At 41.8% G+C, this 22354-nt stretch overlaps 1 protein-coding gene across 1 annotated transcript in view; it reads right to left on the bottom strand.

Moving 5' to 3' along the window:
• slc6a8 (solute carrier family 6 member 8) overlaps window positions 1-19586 on the bottom strand; it is a 69866-nt gene extending 50280 nt beyond the window's left edge. The window contains exon 1 of the mRNA XM_051669957.1: window positions 18573-19586. Coding sequence (XP_051525917.1) covers window positions 18573-18876 — 304 coding nt within the window. The 5' untranslated portion in view covers window positions 18877-19586. The remainder of the gene's footprint in view (window positions 1-18572) is intronic.
• Between the last annotated feature and the right edge of the window lie 2768 nt (window positions 19587-22354).

Raw genomic sequence — 22354 nt, 5'->3', positions numbered from 1 at the left:
TATATCAGAGGCACACAACGGTTAATATTTGTGATATCTTCCTAAAATGCTATTGCCTACTACACTTATAGCTTACGTGCATTGCCAAAATGTCTATTCAATATGTTCGTTGTCATCTGGAGGACGTTTATGCAATGTTTAAGATTTAGAATGAACCCGTGGGAAAGAAAAAGAACAAATGAGATCTAATATCTAAATTGTTTTTATCCACAGTAAATCCACATTAATTTTATAGCTCTATACTCTCAACATTAATCTAATTTCATTCTGTCTTTATTGTTTTCAAAGAGTTTTTGGAGAAACATCTGAGACAGAATTGATACGTAAATGAAACATAACTGAGAACTTGTGAACTATGAAAGTCCAACCTCTGAGCAATAACATTTTCCTATGGTTATGTCCATCCAAACATGCTTACTGGGTACTTTTAACTACAATGCATAGAAATGCACTCATTCTGATGAAATTCAATATAAAATACTGTATATCAAGGAATGAGGTGGTGTGTTATATAATCCCTTTAAAAAGGAGATTTACAGTATATAGCTCATAATGCTAACACTTGCTAAACTGTCCTGTGTCATCCTCTGATGTAAAATTAGTATGCTGTATAGCATAACTGACTAGACAGGCTAACATATGCTTGGCCAAGCTTTCTATTCTGGATGGGCTAAAAATACTATGAGAGAAGGTGATCGTCAGGGTGCTCAATCGGCACATGAAGCCCAGCTGACATTTCACATCATCCTTTAACACAATCCCAGGGAGCATTATTACGCTCCTGTCCAAAGAGCACGTCTAAAAACACAGTCAGATCTGATTGGATTCTCGGGTGATAAACGGAGGTTATAAATATAGATTCCTACACCTCCCCCTACACAACAGAAGGGTATGATCTCTCTGTCAACACATACGGTACTCGGCTCAGAAGCCAATGACATTTGTTTTCATGTATTAATTTGCGAAAATGAACATGTCTGTAGCTTCATTGTGTGGCGCTGGAATTATCGACGAATCATGCCAAATCTGTTCAATGGAAGCAAAACACAATCCTAGAATAATCTTATCGTCATTCATACATTTTTCACATATTTAGTCATTGCTATCTTTACCTTTCGTTGTAGTGCGTCAAGTTTATTAGCATTATGAAGACAAAAACCAGCAGTTTTATTTTACTTTTCATTCATTAAAATAAAAAAGGGAGTTTGCAAAAGAACAAAAACTAAACTGACACTAAATGTGCACTACAATACGAACAAAAAGCCTAACTTTAGACTATCGTGTATTCTGTCAAAACAAACAACCAAATACCCCGCACCATTAAAGTGGCCATCTGATTGACATGCAAAACAACAAATCACTGTTCGCTTCTTGCATTTTTTAAAGGTTTTCTGTGTGTGTAGTCACAGGCAGATGGAACAGTCTGCGGTGCTGTTACAGTATGAGGGATAAAAACTACAAATAATACTGAGGCCAGATTGACGTTCTTGTTTTAAAACTCAGCGTTTCAATCACTTAACCACACTGGAACAGAGTTTCCTGCCAAAAACGGACACTTTCAAAAACACCTTTTTTTTCTTTCCATTACAGCACACTTTGGAACTGAATGAAAAATAAACTAAGGCCACATTCACACTAATTTGTTTTCAATAAAAAACATTTTTCAATTTCCTAATGTCCTAATGTATTGTGGTAGGCTAGTGTTTTTAGTGTACACTATACATTTCTGTTCCTGTTTTGTAACTCAACTGCCCCTTGGGGATCAAGCATGTCTATCTATCATTCATTTCAGAACAATCATCCAACCCCTAGGCCGTGCATACATGTTTGATCTCTGAATATGGGCTTTATGAAAAGATTAGTCAACATCATGTTATTTATACATTTTCTCACAATACTCCGCCAGTCATGCGGATTAGGAGATTAATTTATCTTGTTGAAGATACAAAGATTAGCAAATATTACACAATTTTGAACTGATTGGGCTTGTTCTAGCAAGTATTAAATGTACAAAACATGTAAGGCACAACTCATTTTTGGAAAACAAGAGGAAGTTCCTTCTTACACTCACAAGAATGAATTCAGAACACTGGCTCATAATAACATTGATTTTCATATATACTGATCTTGTCAGTATAATATAGGAAGCATCCTTGACCAATTAAAAAGTAACAAGCTAACATGAGTTAAAATAAGGTATAATTAATAAACTAGACTAATAATAGGGTGTTGTGGGTTGTTGCCAGAGTGTTGCTACGTGGTTGTTAAAGTGTTCTGAGCGATTTTAGTATGTTACTTTGTGGTTGGAAGGACGTTGCTAGGTGGATCACTGGCCAAAGTCAAAGGAGGTCACACAAGTGTATAGATGTCTACCTGCACCATTTAAAGCTTAAGAAATACAGTTCCCTATCTGTCACTCACTCGACGTTGTGTCGATGTAGTGACACTAGGGGTCACTTTTGGGAGCCCGAGACACCTCTGGTCTTTGATAAAAGGCCAATGAAAATTATTTGCATGCCAGTCCCCCGGATATACGGGTATAAAAGGAGCTGGTATGCAACCACTCATTTAGATTTTCTCTTCGGAGCCGAACAGGCATGCTCACTGAGCTGAATTCCCACGACTGTTCATTCATCTCTGCTGGATCTGACGGTGCAATTCAGCGGCTTCTCCCTCCTCTGCACTGGTGCACTGCAGAGAATGCTCCTGGGCGCTTCGGCAGAAATAAGAGTATATTTCTCTAAAAGAGTATATTTCTCTAAAAGAGCGGCACACACGGAACGTCTATTTAAAGACGCGTCTTTCTAAAGATGCTTTTCCGATTGTGTGTTATTCCTGGTTGCGCTCGTTATCTCTCGCCTTCTGACAGTCACGATGACTGTCTTTCGTGTCTGGGCACTGCTCACACGGAGACAGCGTTCGTGGATGGTCATGTACTCATTGCGAGGACATGTCCATGGCAACGATGCGGTCGCGGCTCACCTTCGTAAGAAAGCAAGCCACCCCAGAGGCTCCCCGCCTCGGTCCTTTTACCCACGGGTATGAGGCCATCGCGGCTAACACTGGGGGCGATTTGGGGACCCCAGTGGGACCGCTTCCGCTGGGTATCCCCCTGCGGACCTCCCATTCCCCAGCATGCTCGTCTGCCCCGATTGGGCTTCCAGATGAGTCCGCTGGCTCATCTCAAGGCGAGTTCGACCTCTTATTCGGAGCCCACGAAAGTGATGAGCTCTCGAGCGCAGCATCGGAGAGCGGGCTCATCCAGTTGGATGCGGAAGCCTCAGCTGGGCTCCTCCCTTCGGGGATGATTGCCCAGTCACAAGCCGATGTGGAGATGACGACATGCTTTACCGGGCAGTCACGAGCGTCGGCTAGAGTGGAACCCTCCGCTCTTCCCTGAACCCTCGCGGCTCGATGATTGGTTCCTGGGCTCGCGGCGCCGCTCAAAGCCACGCCCTGCCCCCGTTCCTTTCTTCCCGGAAGTGCATGAAGAGCTGACAAGGTCATGGGAGGCACTTTTTACTGCCCGGTCCCGATCTTTTCAGCTTCCCCGCCCTCACTACCCTCAATGGTGGGGCAGCCAAGGGCTATTCGCAATCCCCCGGTGGATAAAGGCGCTCGCGGTGCACCTATGCCCACAGAGCACCGCCACCTGGCGCGGCTGCCCAAAGCCCCCATCCAAGGCCTGTAGGTTTACGTCGTCTCTGACGGCCAAGGCCTTCGATGCCGCTGGACAAGCCGCCTATGCCCTGCATGCCATGGCTCTCCTGCAAGTCCGCCAAGGCACTAAAGGAACTGCACGAGGGTAGTTCCGCCCCGGGATTGATGCAGGAACTGCGCTCGGCGACCGACCTCACTCTCCGAGCGATGGAGGTCACAGTGCGGTCTCTCGGGTGGACGATGTCCACATTTGTGGTCCACGACACCATCAAGGACTTTGCCCAGCAGTTCTCGATGGTGGAGAAGCAGACGGAGGCTATCCGGCATATCCTGCCCCGGCGTGGCTCAAGATCCCGCACCCCATCTGCTCGTTGCCAAGGGCATCCCCCTGCAGTGACTGCACCGGCTCCGCCACAGCCCACCCCTTCGGCCCGGCCCCAGTGTGGAGCCCACCGCAGGAAGCAGATGCCACCCGTCTCGTGGCATGGCGCTGCGGGACACATCGCGTGGGCATCACACCAGTCTGTCACCATCTTTTCAGCCCTTGGACCGACCTCTCGTTTCTACTGGCAGGTGTTCCCCTAGAAATGGTCTCCAGGTGCGTCGTGGTCATGACGGACACCTCCAAAACGGGCTGGGGCACTGTTTGCAACGGGCACGCAGCCGCCGGCTTGTGGACAGGCCCGCGACTGCATTGGCACATCAACTGCCTTGAGTTGTTGGCAATTCTGCTCACCCTGCGGAGGTTCCGGCCGTTGATCCAGGGCAAGCAAATGTTAGTTCAGACAGACAACACAGCAACGGTAGCGTATGTCAACTGCCAAGGCAGTCTGCGCTCTCGTTGTATGTCACAACTCGCTCGCCATCTCCTCCTCTGGAGTCAGCAGCACTTCAAGTCGCTGCGAGCCACTCACATCCCGGGCAACACTACAGCGGATGCGCTGTCATGACAGGTTACCCTCAGGGGAGAGTGGAGACTCCACCCTCAGGTGGTCCAGCTGATTTGGAGTCGATTCAGACAGGCACAGGTGCACCTGTTCGCCTCCCAAGAATCCTCCCACTGCCCGCTCTGGTATGCCCTAACCGAGGCCCCCCTCGGAATAAACGCACTGGCACACAGCTGGCCCCCTGGCCTGCGCAAATATGTGTTTCCCCCAGTGAGCCTGCTTGCACAGACCCTGTGTAAGAAGGGAGGACGAGGAGCAGGTCGTCCTGGTAGCACCCTACTGGCCCACCCAGATGTGGTTCTCGGACCTCACGCTCCTCGCGACAGCCCCCCCCCCCGGCGAATTTCCCTGAGGAAGGACCATCTTTTTCAGGGACGGGGCACCATCTGGCACCCGCGACCAGACCTCTGGAATCTCCATGTCTGGCCCCTGGACGGGATGCGGAAGACTTAAGTGGTCTACCACCCGCGGTGGTAGACACGATCACTCAGGCTAGGGCCCCCTCTACGAGGGGCCTGTATGCCTTTAAGTGGCGTCTGTTCGCTAAGTGGTATTCTTCCCGATGGGAAGACCCCCAGAGATGCGCAGTCGGATCAGTGCTTTCCTTCCTGCAGGAGAGGTTGGAAGGGCGGCTGTCCCCTTCCACCTTGAAGGTGTACGCTGCTGCCATAGCAGCACACCACGATGCAGTCGACGGTAAGTCCTTAGGGAAGCACGACCTGATCATCAGGTTCCTGAGAGGCACCAGGAGGCTGAATCCCTCCAGACCGTGCCTCGTTCCCTCATGGGACCTCTCTGTAGTTCTTCAGAGTCTACAGAGAGCCCCCATTGAGCCTTTGCAGTCAGCTGAGCTTAAGGCACTCTCCTTGAAGACTGCCCTCCTGACTGCACTCACTTCCATAAAGAGGGTAGGAGACCTGCAAGCGTTCTCTGTCAGCAAAACGTGCCTGGAGTTTGGTCCGGGCTACTCTCACGTGATCCTGAGACCCCGACCGGGCTTTATGCCCAAGGTTCCCACAACCCCTTTTAGGGATCAGGTGGTGAACCTGCAAGTGCTGCCCCAGGAGGAGGCAGACCCAGCCCTATCGTTGCTGTGTCCGGTGCGCACTTTACGCATCTATTTGGATCACATGCAGAGCTTTAGAATCTCTGAGCAGCTCTTTGTCTGCTTTGGTGCACAGCGGAAAGCAGGCGCTGTCTCCAAGCAGATGATCGCCCTCTGGCTCATTGACGCCATAGCTATGGCATATCACGCCCAGGATATGCCGCCCCCGGTAAGGCTCGAACCCATTCTACCAGGGGTGTAGCGGCCTCCTGGGCCCTGGCCAGGGGTGCCTCTCTAACAGACATTTGCAGAGCAGCGGGCTGGACAACACCCAACACCCAACACCTTTGCAAGGTTCTACAACCTCCGGGTGGAACCGGTTTCCTCCCAGATAGTGGCACGCAATACAAGTGGATAAGCCCCATGATAGCCGGCTGGGTGTATCGCTTACACATAGCGCCTTCCACCTCCTTTTGAGCTGAAGACGTGCGCCATTAATTCCCAGTAGTGTTCACAAACTTTGTTCCCTGGTTAACTTCCTCCGAGCCCTGTGGCAGTTGAGTTTTCGGAGAGACTCACTGCCGGCCCAGTGCATGTGCTAACTAAGAGTCCTGTTCTGGGGTAGGTGCTCCGCATGTGGCGGTTCCCTGTAAGGCTAACCCCATGCAATGTATATCTTCCGCTAATTCGTTTCCCTGTTGGCAAACTGCATCTTCCTTGGGCAAAGCCCCTCTGCCCCAGTCTCCATGTTTGTAGTAACTCCTCCCCCGTTGGGTAGGATCCACCTTGAAGACTCTCCACATGGTCGGAAATACCATGTGACGTATTTCTCCATTTAAATACCCCCCTCCCCCTCTCTTTGGGTGAGGTGTGGTCTCTGTGGTGTCCTCTCCTTGGGAGGGACACTCCCCGACTAGACCTGGCGGCCCAGTCGGATAATCCCCCTTCTTTTATAGGGAGTGGAAAAAAGAAGGGGAAAAGAGGCCACGACTGGGTTAGCCTGTCTCTATCTTTTGGGTAGTCGACTTGTCCCCAAAGGACCGTTCGACACTCATAACTATGTTGGGGGAGGTTACGTGTTGACCTGGTGTGCTGGCTACGAGGCACACAGTAGTCTGCCCGCCACACACCGCCAGTTCACGTAACACAGTTCAGCCAGTTGTGGCGTTTCGTATTGGGACCCCTAGTGTCACTACATCAACACAACGTCGAGTGAGTGACAGATAGAGAACGTCATGGTTACTTGTGTAACCTCCGTTCCCTGTTGGAGGGAACGAGATGTTGTGTCCCTCCTGCCACAACGCTGAACTACCCGCTGAAACGGACCCTGTCTCGGCTCCTCAGCATAAAACCTGAATGAGTGGTTGCATACCAGCTCCTTTTATACCCGTATATCCGGGGGAGTGGCATGCAAATACCACTCGCCAATTTTCATTGGCCTTTTATCAAAGACCAGAGGTGTCTCGGGCTCCCAAGAGTGACCCCTAGTGTCACTACATCGACACAACTTCTTGTTCCCTCCATCAGGGAATGGAGGTTACACAAGTAACCATGACGTTTTATGTTACAAGAATATTAGAATTCTGAGGAAAATTAAATTGTTTAATTCTCAACATATTGAGAAATAAGGTGAAGATAAATTCACTGAGAATCTTAAAGCTGGGTTCGGCTGTATGCTGCCTGAACCCTAAAGCACCCAGTGTTGGGCCCCAGTCAGAAAAAGGGGATTAAAAGATTAACTGGCACTCTTGCTATTCAATTTATGTCAGTCAAGTCAAGATGCCAATATTAGCCCTGCTGTGCTGGCATCACAGGCCTTCTTATTTCTTACTATTCACAACCACAATAGCGTTGAGTTACCTCAGTACCACCTAAATATCAACATGACTGGTGTGCTAGAATTTTTGTTTCAATTAATCTGAAATAAGGTAGTAACAGCAGTGTCATGCTTTTTTACTCCATCTAAAAAAAGCATTTTCCCTAATGTTTTAGTACAAATACTTTTAGTATACAGAGATTTTGTGGATATGCCTCCATGCATGGTTGTGATACAGTACTGCAGAATAAATAGCCATGGACAGATAGAGGGCTTGCTGCAGCAGTCATAAATCTAATGACTATGTGCCCAGCATTCTGTTCAGCTTGGCTACTCTTGACACTGATGTACTGCTACATAATACTGCAAAACAGGTGGTAACCTGGCAACAAAAAGGCTGGACTGTTTCTGCATCTTCAAAGGTAGCTACTATATGTCTGACTAAAGGAACAATGTCAATCAAAGCAACTCATTAAAAAGCTTCTTGACCTCAGAGAGCACAGAGAGTGGAGCGAGCTGATAGCAAAGCTTAATAAAGAAACAGATAAGACAGCTAATGTGTCCTCTCACCTCCTACCATAAACCCTTATTAAGTATTAGGGCTGTGTTTCAGCAAGTAAATGTGAGTAATACATTCCAGTGTGTGGGTGGTTGACAGGCCTTGCTATGGGGTTGCTAGGTGGTTGCTTACTGGCTCAAGGCAAAATATTCCACTCTCAAGTCTCTGTGACATTCTAGCTCCTAGATATGGCTCAAGCCCCTTCCTCAATGTCAGTCTAATGGAATTTTATCTCCCGTTTTATTGATTTAGCATCCGTCAGAATAAAAATCTTAATTTCGATCACACTGAAAAGTAATAACACACCTCTTAACCAATAAGACGCATGATTTGAGGTGTTATTCCTGTCTGTAGCACAAATGGTGTGGGATGAGTTATATGTTTTATACTAAGGGTTAGGGGTTTAGTAATATCAATAGTAATACTGCTTGCCTTTGCGAGCACAACAGATTAACACAACAGGGGGTCTCTTTACTTTAATTGGTGTTTATTGAGAACTTTGGACTGTTTTAATTGAATTTGAAATCTCTGTAGGGAATTTAAGAAAATTAGTGAAACCTACAGGTGCAGAGATATCTCTTGTGAGACCTATGGGAAATCAATTAGCTCACGAGGGATTTGGCAATAATAGGATGAGCAAGTTTGTTTAAAAAACAGCAAAGTCGAGTCACGTGACACCATGCGAGGACTGGACATGTGAACGGTGAGCTCTGTGCACTTTGCTAGTTTTAATGCCTTTTAATGACATCGTGAGATTCGATACACTCTGTTCCATAACTGTTCTAGGAGGACAATATGTCAAATAATTCAAAATCCTCGGGCTCTGGAGACATTAAAAGACACTTACGTGCTCAGGCTGACACCCCTGATCGGGCCACGGACCGGGGAGTCGAATTGGTTGGAGAATTGCGGGAATTGCGGCAAGAGAGGTTGAGCATGTCAGCGATGCTGATGAAGGTCGTCGCTGACTTGAAGGATCTTGCTGTGATACATCAATCAAACACTGTCATGGAGGCAAAATTTACTGATGTGGTCACAAGAGTGGGGGATGTCGAGAAACGGATCGATTATCTGGAGTCATCGGAGAGGGAATTATCTGCTAATCTGCTAGCAACCAAGGTGGATTTGGAATGTGTCTGAGAGAAGTTGGAGGACATGGAAAACCGTAGCCGGCAGAATAACGTCCGTATCGTGGGAGTCCCGGAGGGAGTGGAGGGACAGAATATGGTGGAATTCCTGGACGGGCTCTTTCCGAGTCTGCTTGATATAGCAGGCCATAAGCTGGAAATCGAGCGAACTCACAGGAAGGCTTTCTTGGAAGAATCACAGTATTTTCTTGTTCCCAGACTTTGCGAAATCGACAAGAGATAAAAGTGATCGATTCAAGGAATGCAAGAAACATATACATCAACGGAAGGTCGCTTTTGCACCGATATTCCCCGCCAAATTGAGAATAGATGCTAAGGATGGCCTTAAAACATTCACATGCCCACAGCAAGTGATGTCCTTCATAAAGTCAATGGAGTGAGTAGGTTGTGTTGTGGTGCTCATGTTGCAGCTGAATGGACTGGCTCACTGAACATTTGCTTGACTGTTTGAAGATTCTGTGCTCTCTTTTTGTGCTGGTTCCGCCTATCAGCTGGAGTTTATTTTGTGGAGTATTTCTTGCGAAGTCATTGGAGTAAGTCATTTACTTGTACTCACATTGCAGCCGTGTGGACCGTCTCACTGAACATTCGTTTGACTGTTTGAAGAATCTGTGCGGTCTTTTTGTGCTGGTTCCGCCTAGCGGCTGGAGTTTATTTTGTAGAAAAATACACCTTTAGAACAATTTTATGGATGAATCTACACACTCTTTGTGTTTATTCTGTCTATTGGCTGGAGTTTGTTTTATACATTACCTTTTGCTGTGTAATTCTGTCTAACATAATGTGTATAGAAACACTGGACTTAAGCAATCCGATGGCAAAGTTGTCGCGGGGGTTCTCGTAGACGTACATGGACTGTTTGAGTATGGAGGGATGTTGCCACTGTGGTGTGTGGGGTTAATGTAAATGTTTTTCTTTTTTTCTGTTTTTTTTTTGTTCTAAGGGAGGTTTGGGGTTTGATTGTTACACTAATGTGGAATGTGGTCTTTATAATCCTGTTTTTGACACACAATCTATTTTTTCTTATATGTCAAAATGTCAAATGTTAATATGAGTGGATTGTCTCTCTCCACATGGAATGTGAATGGGTTGGGGCACCCCATAAAAATAAGGAAGGTTATTTCTCTTCTTAAGCGTAAGAAATATGATATAGCGTTTCTTCAAGAAACGCAACTTTCTCCGCAGGAAGCTGAAAAATTTGGAAAGATATGGGGTGGGCATTTTTTTTATAGTGCTGGCTCGAGTAAAAGCAGGGGAGTCATTACACTGATAAGTAAAGATCTACAATTAAAATGTCTCAAATAGAGTAAAGATAAATTAGGAAGAGTCATTATTGTTTTAGCTGAAATTCAGGGACAAACTCTTATTTTGGCTAATATTTATGCACCTAACATCGATGATCAGGGCTTTTTTATAGATCTTGAAGGGATGTTGCAAGCCGCTGGCACCCCTCATGATATAATATTGGGAGGAGACCTTGATCATAGTGAAGCAAAAGTGTGCAAGCCCCCTAGAGCAACAATGACACTTCACAGGATGTGTAAAAATCTTGGTCTTACAGATATTTGGAAGCTTTTGAACCCATCTGGTAGGGACTATACATTTTTTTTATCAGTCCATAAGATTTACTCTAGAATAGATTTTTTTTTACATTTCATCTGTCATTGATTGCTCAATCAGAAATATTTTAGTGTCAGATCATGCCCTGGTGAGTTTAGAGGTGTTGCCACATATGAAGAAAAGGAAATCATATGATTGGCGCTTTAATATATCCCTCATGCAAAATCCTGAATTCCAACAAATGCTAAAGGCTGAAATCAATGTCTATATGGAGATCAACTGGTCCTCAGTATCCTCTGTGGGCGTGACTTGGGAGACACTTAAGGGGCCGGATTATACAGTATGCCTCATTCACCAAATAATCCAAAGCCAAGAACTCGTGGAATTGGAAGGTAATATTAAAAGTGCCGAGGCAGAGCTGAAGTGCCGAATGTCGTCTAATGGCCTCAGAGAATTGACCCGATTGAAATATAGATATAATACTATTTTGTTGCGGAAGGTGGAGCTTTGGCTATTCAGGGCAAGACAGTCATACTTTGAGTTGGGGGACAAAGCAGGAAAACTTCTGGCTAGATATATAAAACAGAGAGAGTCTTTTTTACCATTCCCTCAGTGAAATCTACAAGTGGTGAAATATTTACCTCGGCCACTGATATTAATAAGGCTTTTAAAGAATTCTATCTTGATCTTTATAGTTCCACATCCTCGTCTACTGATGAAGATATTAGAAACTTTGTGGAACCATTAGAACTTGCTAAACTGTTGGCTGAGCAAAAAACATTATCTTGATTCTGAGCTAAACTTGGAGGAGCTTGGTGAGGTAATTAAGGCCTTGTCTACAGGCAAGACTCCAAGGCCAGACGGCTTTGCCACTGAATTTTTTAGATCTTATGCTGCAGAACTGTCTCCACTCTTGCTAGAAGTTTATATGGAATCATTTAAGAATGGAAAGCTTCTGCCAACCATGACACAAGCCCGGATCAGTCTGATTCTTAAAAAGGACAAAGATCCAAGCGAGTTTAAGTGTTACCGTCCAATATCCCTGATCCAGCTAGATTTTGGCTAACCGACTAAGTTATGACATCTCTTATACATATAGATCAGGTGGGGTTTATTTTGGGCCATAGCTCTTCTGATAACATTAGACATTTCATCAATATCATGTGGTCAGTGGCAAATGATCAGACTCCGGTTGCTGCCATCTCACTTGACACTGAAAAGGCGTTAGATATGGTAGAATGGGATTATCTTTTTAAGATTTTGGAAATGTACGGGTTCAGGAATACTTTTATTGGATGGATTAAGTTACTTTATAAACACCCGGTAGCAGTAGTACAAACAAATTGATTAATTTCTGATTATTTTACTCTGGATAGGGGCACCTGGCAAGGTTGCCCTCTTTCCCCATTATTGTTCTGTCTTGCCCTGGAACCATTAGCAGCCGTGATAAGAAAGGAGGATGATTTTCCAGGGATGATGGTTGGAGGTGTGGCACTTAAGCTTTTGCTTTACACAGATGATATTTTATTATTCGTCTCCGACCCTACTAGATCTATGCTTTGCCTCCACAGAATTATGGAGAATTTCTAAATTCTCATGATACAGAGTTAACTGGTCTAAATCCAAAGCTTTGGCTCTGACAGAGTACTGCCCGATAACGGCTTTTCAGCCGGGCGCCTTCCAGTGGCCCAAACAGGGCAATAAGCATTTGGGTATTTTATTCCCAGCAAATTTGAGTGATTTAGTTAGTGTTCATTTTGACCCTTTAATAAAAAGGTTTGATTTGGCAAAACAATTCAGGAGCCTATCAGTTTTACACATAAAGATGACATTACACACTGAGTTTGGTGACCTGCACTTGGAGACACTAAATTTTGTTACTTATAAGAGCTCCTTGTCGGGGGTAAAGCAAGTATTTGACCATGGGGAGCTCAAAGAGTCAGCCAATTCTCACAACACGCTCATGGCATCTCATCTTTCTCGAGCTGGAATGTCCCATTTGAATCAAGTATTGTTTTCGGAAGAATTATTGGTCCTGGAGATCTGTTCCCATTAGCTGGTTCAATGGCCTTTCCCCTCTACCACAGGTGGGTGAGTTTTGGAGCCAAAATACACTGACGTCTTCTCTTTCTTAAATAACCAGAAGGAATGAATTCAAGATATCCATCAAGTGAGAATGGAATGTTAACCCAAATGCTAACACTTAACAAGTCTTAACATTTTAGTCACAGCAGGGATCCAGGGCAATGCAAAAGCAAACACTTCTTTTAGAAGAAGTACCAAGACCACTGTTACAGTTTACACATTCACTATAAGTTTATAAACCATGAGAAGATGTCCTAACACATAACTGAATGAGACAGGAAAACAATCTTGGAAATTTCCCAAGAACAGTGGGATACTATTTTCAAAATATTTTCACTATTACATTGATTCTGTTTGACATCTGACATTTTTTTTTTTTTTCAGACAAAGAGAATGTTGTTGGTATGTAAACTACTATAGATAGTGAATTGTTACAACTATCCCACAGGTGTAATAGCTTGAAATATCTTATCTGAGCTGTGTCCGAAACCGCCCCCATCCACTAAATAGTGCACTATTTCAGGTGTCGGCCATTTTGTAGAGGTGTCTGAATTCATTCTCTACATTTCGTTCCCGACATTTGTTCACTCATTCTTATCCACAATGCAATCTGATTTCGAGTGTACATATGATGTACGCTCTCCAACCCCTATTTCCCATAATCCAACACGGAGACAGCAGCAGAGTGCAAAAGAAAATTGTAAATGGCGAACACAAACACCAGAGGCAGCAACTTTTACAAATGTAAGTCCTGAGCTTGAAATCTAGGGCTAGGAGGCTGCTTATGTCAAGATTTATAGTGAAAAAAAAATTTCTGTTCTAATCAAAAAGCTATTAGAAAGTCTTGCGCATAACCTTTTTGCCACCTTTATGCCTTGCATTGTATGGAGATAAACAGATCATATCATGTTACTACCTTCATTTTTGCTAAATGATTTTTATCTGGCTCCTTCATATTGCAAAAATTTCCTGAAATTAACAATAGAGGCACTAAAACAACAATGACTTTTATTCTCTTTCACACAAATCTTAAGCAGATTATCAGTTCATAAACACTTACTTTTCACGCTGTTCCTCACACAATGCTATCTTATGACATCTGGACACTTTTACTATAGTGTATGACTTGTAAGGCGACACATTTTAATGTTTGCATTATAACCAACTACATTTACAAGCTTGTTCGAGCGCAATTAAATTGCATGGTTGCTCAAATGATAGAGCGTTGCACTTGTGATGCATTGGACTGGAGTATGAGTCCTGAAGAACACACATGATATTTGATCCGAAAGTGTCATAAAAACAACACAAGTAATTATTTGGTTGCAACTGTGTTTTTTCATGTCAGTTTGCCATTAACTGACACTATCAGTTTAGGTTTAGGTTTAAGGGTTGGGAGGTAGGTTTTGTTAATTTAAAGCTCGATGGACCAATAACCTTTAAAAACGTCATCTGTTTGAGAGAAAATTTTACTCATTTTTAGCGCCACTCAATGGGCATTTTACCTCAGAACTGCCACGATACTTGTAAGGAGCCACGTGATATCATCTTTCAAATATGTCGCTATATATGTTTATTTATATTTTATGCATTTTGGCAGACGCTTCTATCCAAAGTCACTTAAAGTGCATTCAAGGTATACATTTTATCCATATCTATGTTCACTGGGAATTAAACACTTGACCTTAGTGTTGCAATGTTGAACAGCTGAACTACAGAAACTACTGGACATTAGAGCTGTAGTCTTATGCATATAATGTAAGATTGTCACAATAATCATTAATTACTCCATGTTTCATATAATGTACTTATTATATGAAACATCCAGACATAGAGACAAATAGTACATTAACATACTGCCATCCTGCTAATGTATGGCCATTCATTCAGCAAATTCTGGACACCATCCAGAGTGCTGAGGACACTGAGAGACAACTTCGTCATTCAGGCAAACACAATGGCTCTCTTTCTAATGGGGCCCATTAAGTGTCACACAGACCTGAGCTTCTCATTCTAAAGGCATCAGAATGTGAATCACAGAGGACAAGAAAAAGAATCAACGCCGAATCAGTGGAGTTAATAATGAGTGGTGCACAATGCCTACTAATTCTACCCTTATTCCTTAACAGACAAGGGCTGCGTCTCAAAACCTACAGTAGTGAGCTGCCTATATGGACAGCATTTTTTAGGAATTATAGAAATATTTTGCTCTTTTTTTACGCTATATGTATTTTGACAGTCCCTTTTTTCCACATAGTTAATTATAGTGCATTCAAAGCAGACATTTCAACAGTTTGTGTTGCTTTACCAAGCTATTTTAAAATGAAGGGGCCATTTGATAAATGCTGCCAGTGTTTTGCTTCTGCTTTGGCAAAGTGCCATTTGTACATTTTTATATCCCTTTATAGATTCATGTTTGCATCCATTTTAATTGTAGCATTACCTTTGGGTTGATTTTTCATTGAAGCTTGAGCTTTGTGTCTTTTCAATGAGTTACGGTTATCGGCACATCACTCATTGACAGTGTGCGTCACCTTTTGCAAAGTAGGGTGCCCTCTTTCATAATGACCTTCTCTTACAGAATCAGCATCATTTTCCATTTGAACAGACTGCTTAAAGCTGGTCTACACATCTAAGCCAATTTGCTGTAATTTTACAGCTTTTATTTCAGCAAACATTTCCCTTACATTTTTTTACATGGGTTAAAATTAAGTCATTGTCAACATTTTGGTTGACAACTTCATCTGCAAGAGTTAACAATAAATCTCTTATTACACCAAGCTCAGCCATAGATAATGCTAAAATTAAAATGGACAAACTAGTGCCAAAATTAAATACAAGGGACATTCATTGATTTATTTAGTAATTTAATGATTTTGTAGTTTAACCAATTTATTATGTATTTCATGATTTATTTAAATACTTACATATTAATTAAATTTTTGTCATTTGGCCGTCCTTATAACTGAAGTCAACAGGCAGCCATTAGTAGCCTGTTGCTATTGAGGTAACTTAACACCATTACTCTTTTTTTGATACACAGCCAAGATCTATCATGAAAGGAAATTTTGTTTATGGTGACTTCTCTAATGGTTGAATGGGAATGTATGACCTCTACGTCTGCTTTCATGCATTTCGTGCATTTCGTTGAGTTAAGACTCAAACTAGATTGAAACTTACTGCATTTAGCAAGTCTTTTCACTTTCAACAAACTCACATTATATTTATGGCTGTATTTGATGCCGACACATAGCAGTACAGTGCACAGCGACATGCGCAATCCTGTTGCACGCTCAGTATGCAGCAAAAAGATGAGAGCTGGTTTAAGACATGCTCACTAGTCTAAAGGGGAAAACCCAAAGATTCAGGATCACCTGACATGCGCTCTTACAAACCTGCTGTTCAGCACTTACAGTAAGCTCCCAATAGCATGCAATGGAAACTGGTATTATGTTACAGTTGGCACATATATAGTAAATGTACTATTTTTTATAAGAGAATTAACAAAAAAAAAAAAAAAAAAATACAATCCTTCACAGATCATTAGTCAGTTTACATTTAAATGGCTTGAAATGTCATTCAAACTCGATTTATATACAGTGGCATGCTTTCAGTTCCATTGCATTACATAACAAAACATAAAACCAACTGGCATCTGCAAACAAATGATGCTACACCTTTTCTCAGAACTAACAATGATTTTCTGTGCCATTTCACAATTACATTTTACTGACTGGTCCCAAGGCCATTTTCAGAGGATGTATCCCTAATTCCCCTCAAGTTCACGCAGGTGTTCCAGCAGAGTAACCACTGGTGTAGTTTATCACATTAACAATAGACATGTTTCACTAATGTTTGTCAAGCAGAACGTGTAAAAAAAAAAAACGTCTTCATTTTTCTTCAATGTATTTTTTTAGCATTTAAAACCTAACAAATCTACTTTTTTGTGAAATATTTCGCTTGAAATTGCACATGTGCTATCTTTCTTTAAAATATATTCCACTTTGATATTGTGTACCCACATTTTTAAGGGTAGCTGAAGTGTCCAAATACTTTCTATTAGAGTTGGGGTACTCGAGTTCGGACTCGGACTAAAGTCTGAGTCACGAGTCCAATTTTAATGGACTTGGACTTGGACTTGTCATGGAATTTTTATTGGGACTTGACTCGGACTCAAGCCTTTTGGACTTGGGATTTTATTTTTACGAGTCTGGCCGAGTCCATGGCATTTGTGATGCAATGAAAAACAAACAAACAAACTAAATAATAACACATGTACACTTTAAAAAGTACGTTCCCCAACTCTGCAAATTATTAAATAGAACGCATGTTTTATCAGACTCACGCTTACTACGCAAAGTCATTTCTACTTGACTATATCAGAATCAGAAGAATCAGAATCAGAATCAGCTTTATTGCCATGTATGCTTACACATACAAGGAATTTGTCTTGGTGACTTTATCTTGGCTTCCAAAGTACAACATCACAAAAACAGCAACAAGATTTTATAGATTATTTATTATTTATAGATAATAATAAAAATAAAATAAAAAATTTAATAAAATAATTAATAATAATAATAAATAAACATTGAATAGAAAAAAAGTATATATAGAATACACAATAAGACAATATATATATATATATATATATATATATATATATATATATATATATATCGAGACAAAATCAAATTTACTACGTATCAGGGACATTTAAAATAGACCATGATGGAAATTGTACAACTCAGTCCATTACACATTTGTAGTGCAACCTCTGTGTGTTAACTGTAAGCTGGCACTTGCGTTTCAATGGCAAAAAAGTCAAAAAACACAATGAAGAACACAAGTGAGGGGCGAAGACTTTATTCACCTATTATCCATACTAAATATAAAGTGAAAAGAAATGTACGTTTTCAAAAATTTGATCTTGACTTTAAGGAAGTAGGCTACACCCGGACACAGCAGGAGGACTGAAAATTGTGAAGTGTAGTATTGTAGTATATAAATATTTTTTTAAGGGTATCTGATTTTTTCTGTTTTTATTTTATGTTGTTGCATTTAATTTTATGGGTATTATTAAATGTTTTAATATGATCATTTATTAAATGTATTAAACACATTAAATGTATTTAATTAATTACATTAAATGTATTTCACCCATAATTTTAGATAAAACTAAACTAATCTGAATGGACAAATTGAAAATGAAGTAGAAATAAAACGAAATTAAAATATTCGAAATAATAATAACTCTGGTGGTAATGACTAACGCAGCTTTCACTTTCTTTGGTGTACGTTTGAGTGGATATTTTAACAGAGCAGCTGCTCTGTTCCTCTGTTCCTCGGAGACTCGACCTGTTATGGACTCTGTCTTGAGTCGGACTCGGCCCCTTTTGGTCTCGGACTCGACTAAGGTGGACTCGAACCCAACACTACTTTCTATGTATTCATATTTGAATATATCAACTGCTGCATTACATGATTAGCCTGTACTGTTGAATTTTTGCTAATGATTTACTGATGAAAGTACCTGTAGTGTTATTAATATTTTTAACATGAAAATGCGCATCAAGTCAATGAGGCATAGAGCACAAGTGAATGAATGAATGAATCAATGGGTCTAGTCTGATACCTAGGACTAGGAGGTTTCTGCCGCCGTGCAATTACGTCAGAGGGGGGAGGGGAGGGGGAATGTCATCTTGACCATCGGGACTTCAGTGTGTGATTAAGAATCATCTACATGTCTTACCTCCACCATTTTTGTAGCACAGGTACGGGAAGCGCCAGACGTTCCCCAGACCCACGGCAAAGCCCACGCAGGACATAATGAAGTCCATCTGCCGGGTCCACGTCTCTCGCTCGGGGTAACCCCCTCCCACCGCCGTTGTTATGGCTCCAGGGGCCGCTGATATGGGGCCCCCGTTGGCCCCTCCAATGAGGGTCCCATTGACGCCTTGATGCGCGTTTCCATTGGGAATGAGATGTCCCTTCTTCTCCTCCACAAGGACTGTGTTCAGGGCGCAGCAGTCTTCGTCCAGAGAGGTTTTCTCCATCTCACTTGTAAACAAAGCGACCCTCAACCTTCAATCACACTCAGGAAGGGCTTAAATCGGCAGTCAAAATAAATATTTTGTTTAGGCTCAAGTCTGTTTCTCTTATAAAGATGACTATTTTTTGTTCTTCCTCAGATGATCCTGTTAAGATCAGCACAGGATCTGGTCCTTTTATCCTTATATATATATATACAAAACAATCAGCAGCGTTATTCTTTAAGAATGTATTTTTCCTTTTCTCATCAGCGTCAGACCGTTATAGTAGCCTAACGGGTGACAGGTAGATTTCTCAACGAATTGGCAATGATATTGGCGGGTATTTTTATTTTATTTATTTATTTTTTTTAATCAAAATTCGCGTTTGGAAAATAAATAATAGATCGTAAAAGAAAACGACATCGAATTTAAACAGCACCTTCAAAAACAATCCACGAAACACTTAAAGGTGAGTCTGAAGAATCGCATGGGCACGTATATCTCTCAAAGAGAAGGCGACTGGGGAGACGGAGAAACCAAAGCGGCCCTTCGAGCGCGCGCTGACCGGATGAATGTAATGGAATTACATTCGAGAATTTATCGCCTAAATCTCTTCAGACCATCGTCTTATTTGGTATTACACACTCAGAATGTATAAACGAGACGAGGTTCGGTGTCTTTAGGAGGTGTGGCAGCTGCTGCTGCTCTGTTCCTCGGTGCGCGCGGACGGACTGTCTGTGAGGTATCCGCGCGAGCCGGTCGCTGTTTTAATGGGCTCGGTAACGTCAGAGCTCATCCCTCCCTCCCTCCTCTGTCCCGCTTATGGAAAACAGAGAATGAAACGCTCATGTACTGCCCCCGTCGCTGCATACTAGTACACACAGTATACTGCATGAAGTGCAGCATGTGCGGTTCCTCTGTCCTTGCATAAAAAAAATTACAACTTTTAGGACCGTTAAGATGTTACGAGAAAACGTAAAAATGTGCGTCATGTGGTTACATTTTTTTTTTTCAGTCAAAAATGTTAGGCTACATAATATGACTAAATGTACCTGTTAAAATAGGTTTGAACAACATTAGTCATTTTTATGGGTTAAATCAAGTAGAAATAGATACCAGTTGCAGGTTACCAGTTTTCTTTTTTCTTCTATTTGTGTGTGTGTGTGTGTGTGTGTGTGTGTGTGTGTGTGTGTGCGTGTGTGTATTGTGACATTATTTTCCTGACAATGCAATATAGTATTATATTATTATTGTTCTGACCGACTTTGTGAGATTCACCCATATGGACCTACACACACACACACACACACACACACACACACACACACACACACACACACACACACATTTTGTGTATTTCTCATACTAAATTGTTTTAGATCTTCAAACAAGATATAACATAAAACAAAGGCAACCTGAGTAAACACAAAATACAGTTTTCAAATATATATTTTTTATTGAAGCAAATAAGATATCCAACACCTATATCACTCATGTGAAAAACTAACCGCCCCCTAAACTTAAAGCTGGTTGTGCCACCTTTAGCAGCAACAACTGCAACCAAACACGTCCAATAACTGGAGATCAGTCTTTCACAACACTGTGGTGGAGTTTTAGCTCGCTCTTCTTAGCAGAACTGCTTTAGTTCAGCCACATTGGAGAGTTTTCGAGCATGAACCGCCCGTTTAAGGTCCTGCCACAGCATCTCAATCGGGTTCAAGTCAGGACTTTGACTAGGCCAGTCCAAAACTTTCATTTTGCTTCTTTTGAGCCATTCAGAGGTGCACTTACGCCTACGCTTTGGATCTTTGTCTTGCTGCATAATCCAGTTGCGCTTGAGTTTCAACTCACGAACTGATGACCAGATGTTCTCCTTCAGGATTTTCGGGTAGAGAGCAGAATTCATGTTTCCCTCAGTTATTGCAAGTCACCCTGAAGCAGCAAAGCATCCCCACACCATCACACTACCATCACCATGCTTGACCGTAGGTATAACTTTAGACTCAACAGACCACCGAACATTCTCCCAAAAGGTTTAAGGATCATCAAGGAGTGTTTTGGCAAAATTCAGATGAGCCTTCTGGGTTGTAGGCAATAGTATAGCCTATATCTTCATGTATATCTTTATCAACCAAAATTAAGAATATCGCTATATAATTTTTTGCTTATCCCTCACCCCTATCACTTGGATATTTAATAAAAAATGTTGCTGATTTTCCAAAAGAAAAAAATATATATTGTGATACATACCGTTATTGTGATATAAAATTACTTATACCGTGATATAGAATTTTGGTCATAACGCCCTCCCCAAAGTGGTTCAACCATCCACCCATAACTTCTCTTTTGAAAATCTGTGTAAATGCACTCAAAACGTTTTTGAACTTTATAATATTTGGCATATTTCCATTGTAATTTCCATCATAATACATAAACAACTGGTTTTTGCCTCGCCACTATTCCATGGATGCCATTTTTGGCCAGTGTCTTTCTGATAGTAGAGTGACCTTTATTGATGCGAGAGAGGCCTGCAATTCCTTAGATGTTGTCCTTGGCTTTTTTGTGACTTTCTGGATGAGTTGTCGCTGTGCTCTTGGAGGAATTTTGGAAGGTCAGCCACTTCTGGGAAGGCTCACTACTGTGCCAAGTTTTCTCCATTTGGAGATAATGGCTCTCACTGTGGAGTCCCAGAGCCTCTGAAATAGCTTTGTAACCCTTCCCAGACTGATTTATTTCAATCACCTTTTCTTTCTTTCGACCTTGGCATAGTGTGCTACTGGGTGAGACCTTTTAGCCAAATTCATGCTGCTGAAAAAGTTCTATTTAGGTGCTGATTTGATTGAACAGAGCAGTAATCAGGACTGGGTGTGTCTAGCTGAACCCCATTATGAATGCAGTTTCATAGTAACCTTTGTTTTATGTTAGATTTTGTTTGAATTTTTGAAACAATTTAGTAAGAGATATACACAAAAACATATACTGTACATACATATAGGCTACGTGTGTGTGTGTGTGTGTGTGTGTGTGTGTGTGTGTGTGTGTATATATATATATATATATATATATATATATATATACACACATACAAACACACACACACACACACACACACACACACACACACACACACACACACACACACACACACACACAGTATATAAGAAAATATTAATATAAATAACATGTTGAATCCATAAATAAATAAAAAAGCTTGCTTCTTCTACAAGAACAACAGGACATGCTGTCCTAGACAACTAATAATATGTTTTTTTTATTATTTACATTTTTTTATTTTTATTAAACCAAGAATTATTACAGTGAGTATATTGTTAAAATACACTTAAATTGAAGGCAGTACAGCAAATACAACAATGAAGTATACTTATAATTAAATCATAAATTTATATTATTTTTATGATTAATGAATGAGGGGCTCAATTAATTGTCATGAAAATCCTATTTCATCCCAAGACAATTTTCATGACAGACATGCTCTTGACAG

The sequence above is a fragment of the Myxocyprinus asiaticus genome, chromosome 33 (genome assembly GCF_019703515.2).
Source record: "Myxocyprinus asiaticus isolate MX2 ecotype Aquarium Trade chromosome 33, UBuf_Myxa_2, whole genome shotgun sequence".
In the NCBI taxonomy this organism is placed as follows: Eukaryota; Metazoa; Chordata; class Actinopteri; order Cypriniformes; family Catostomidae; genus Myxocyprinus; species Myxocyprinus asiaticus.
This window is presented reverse-complemented; position numbering and strand designations above follow the sequence as displayed.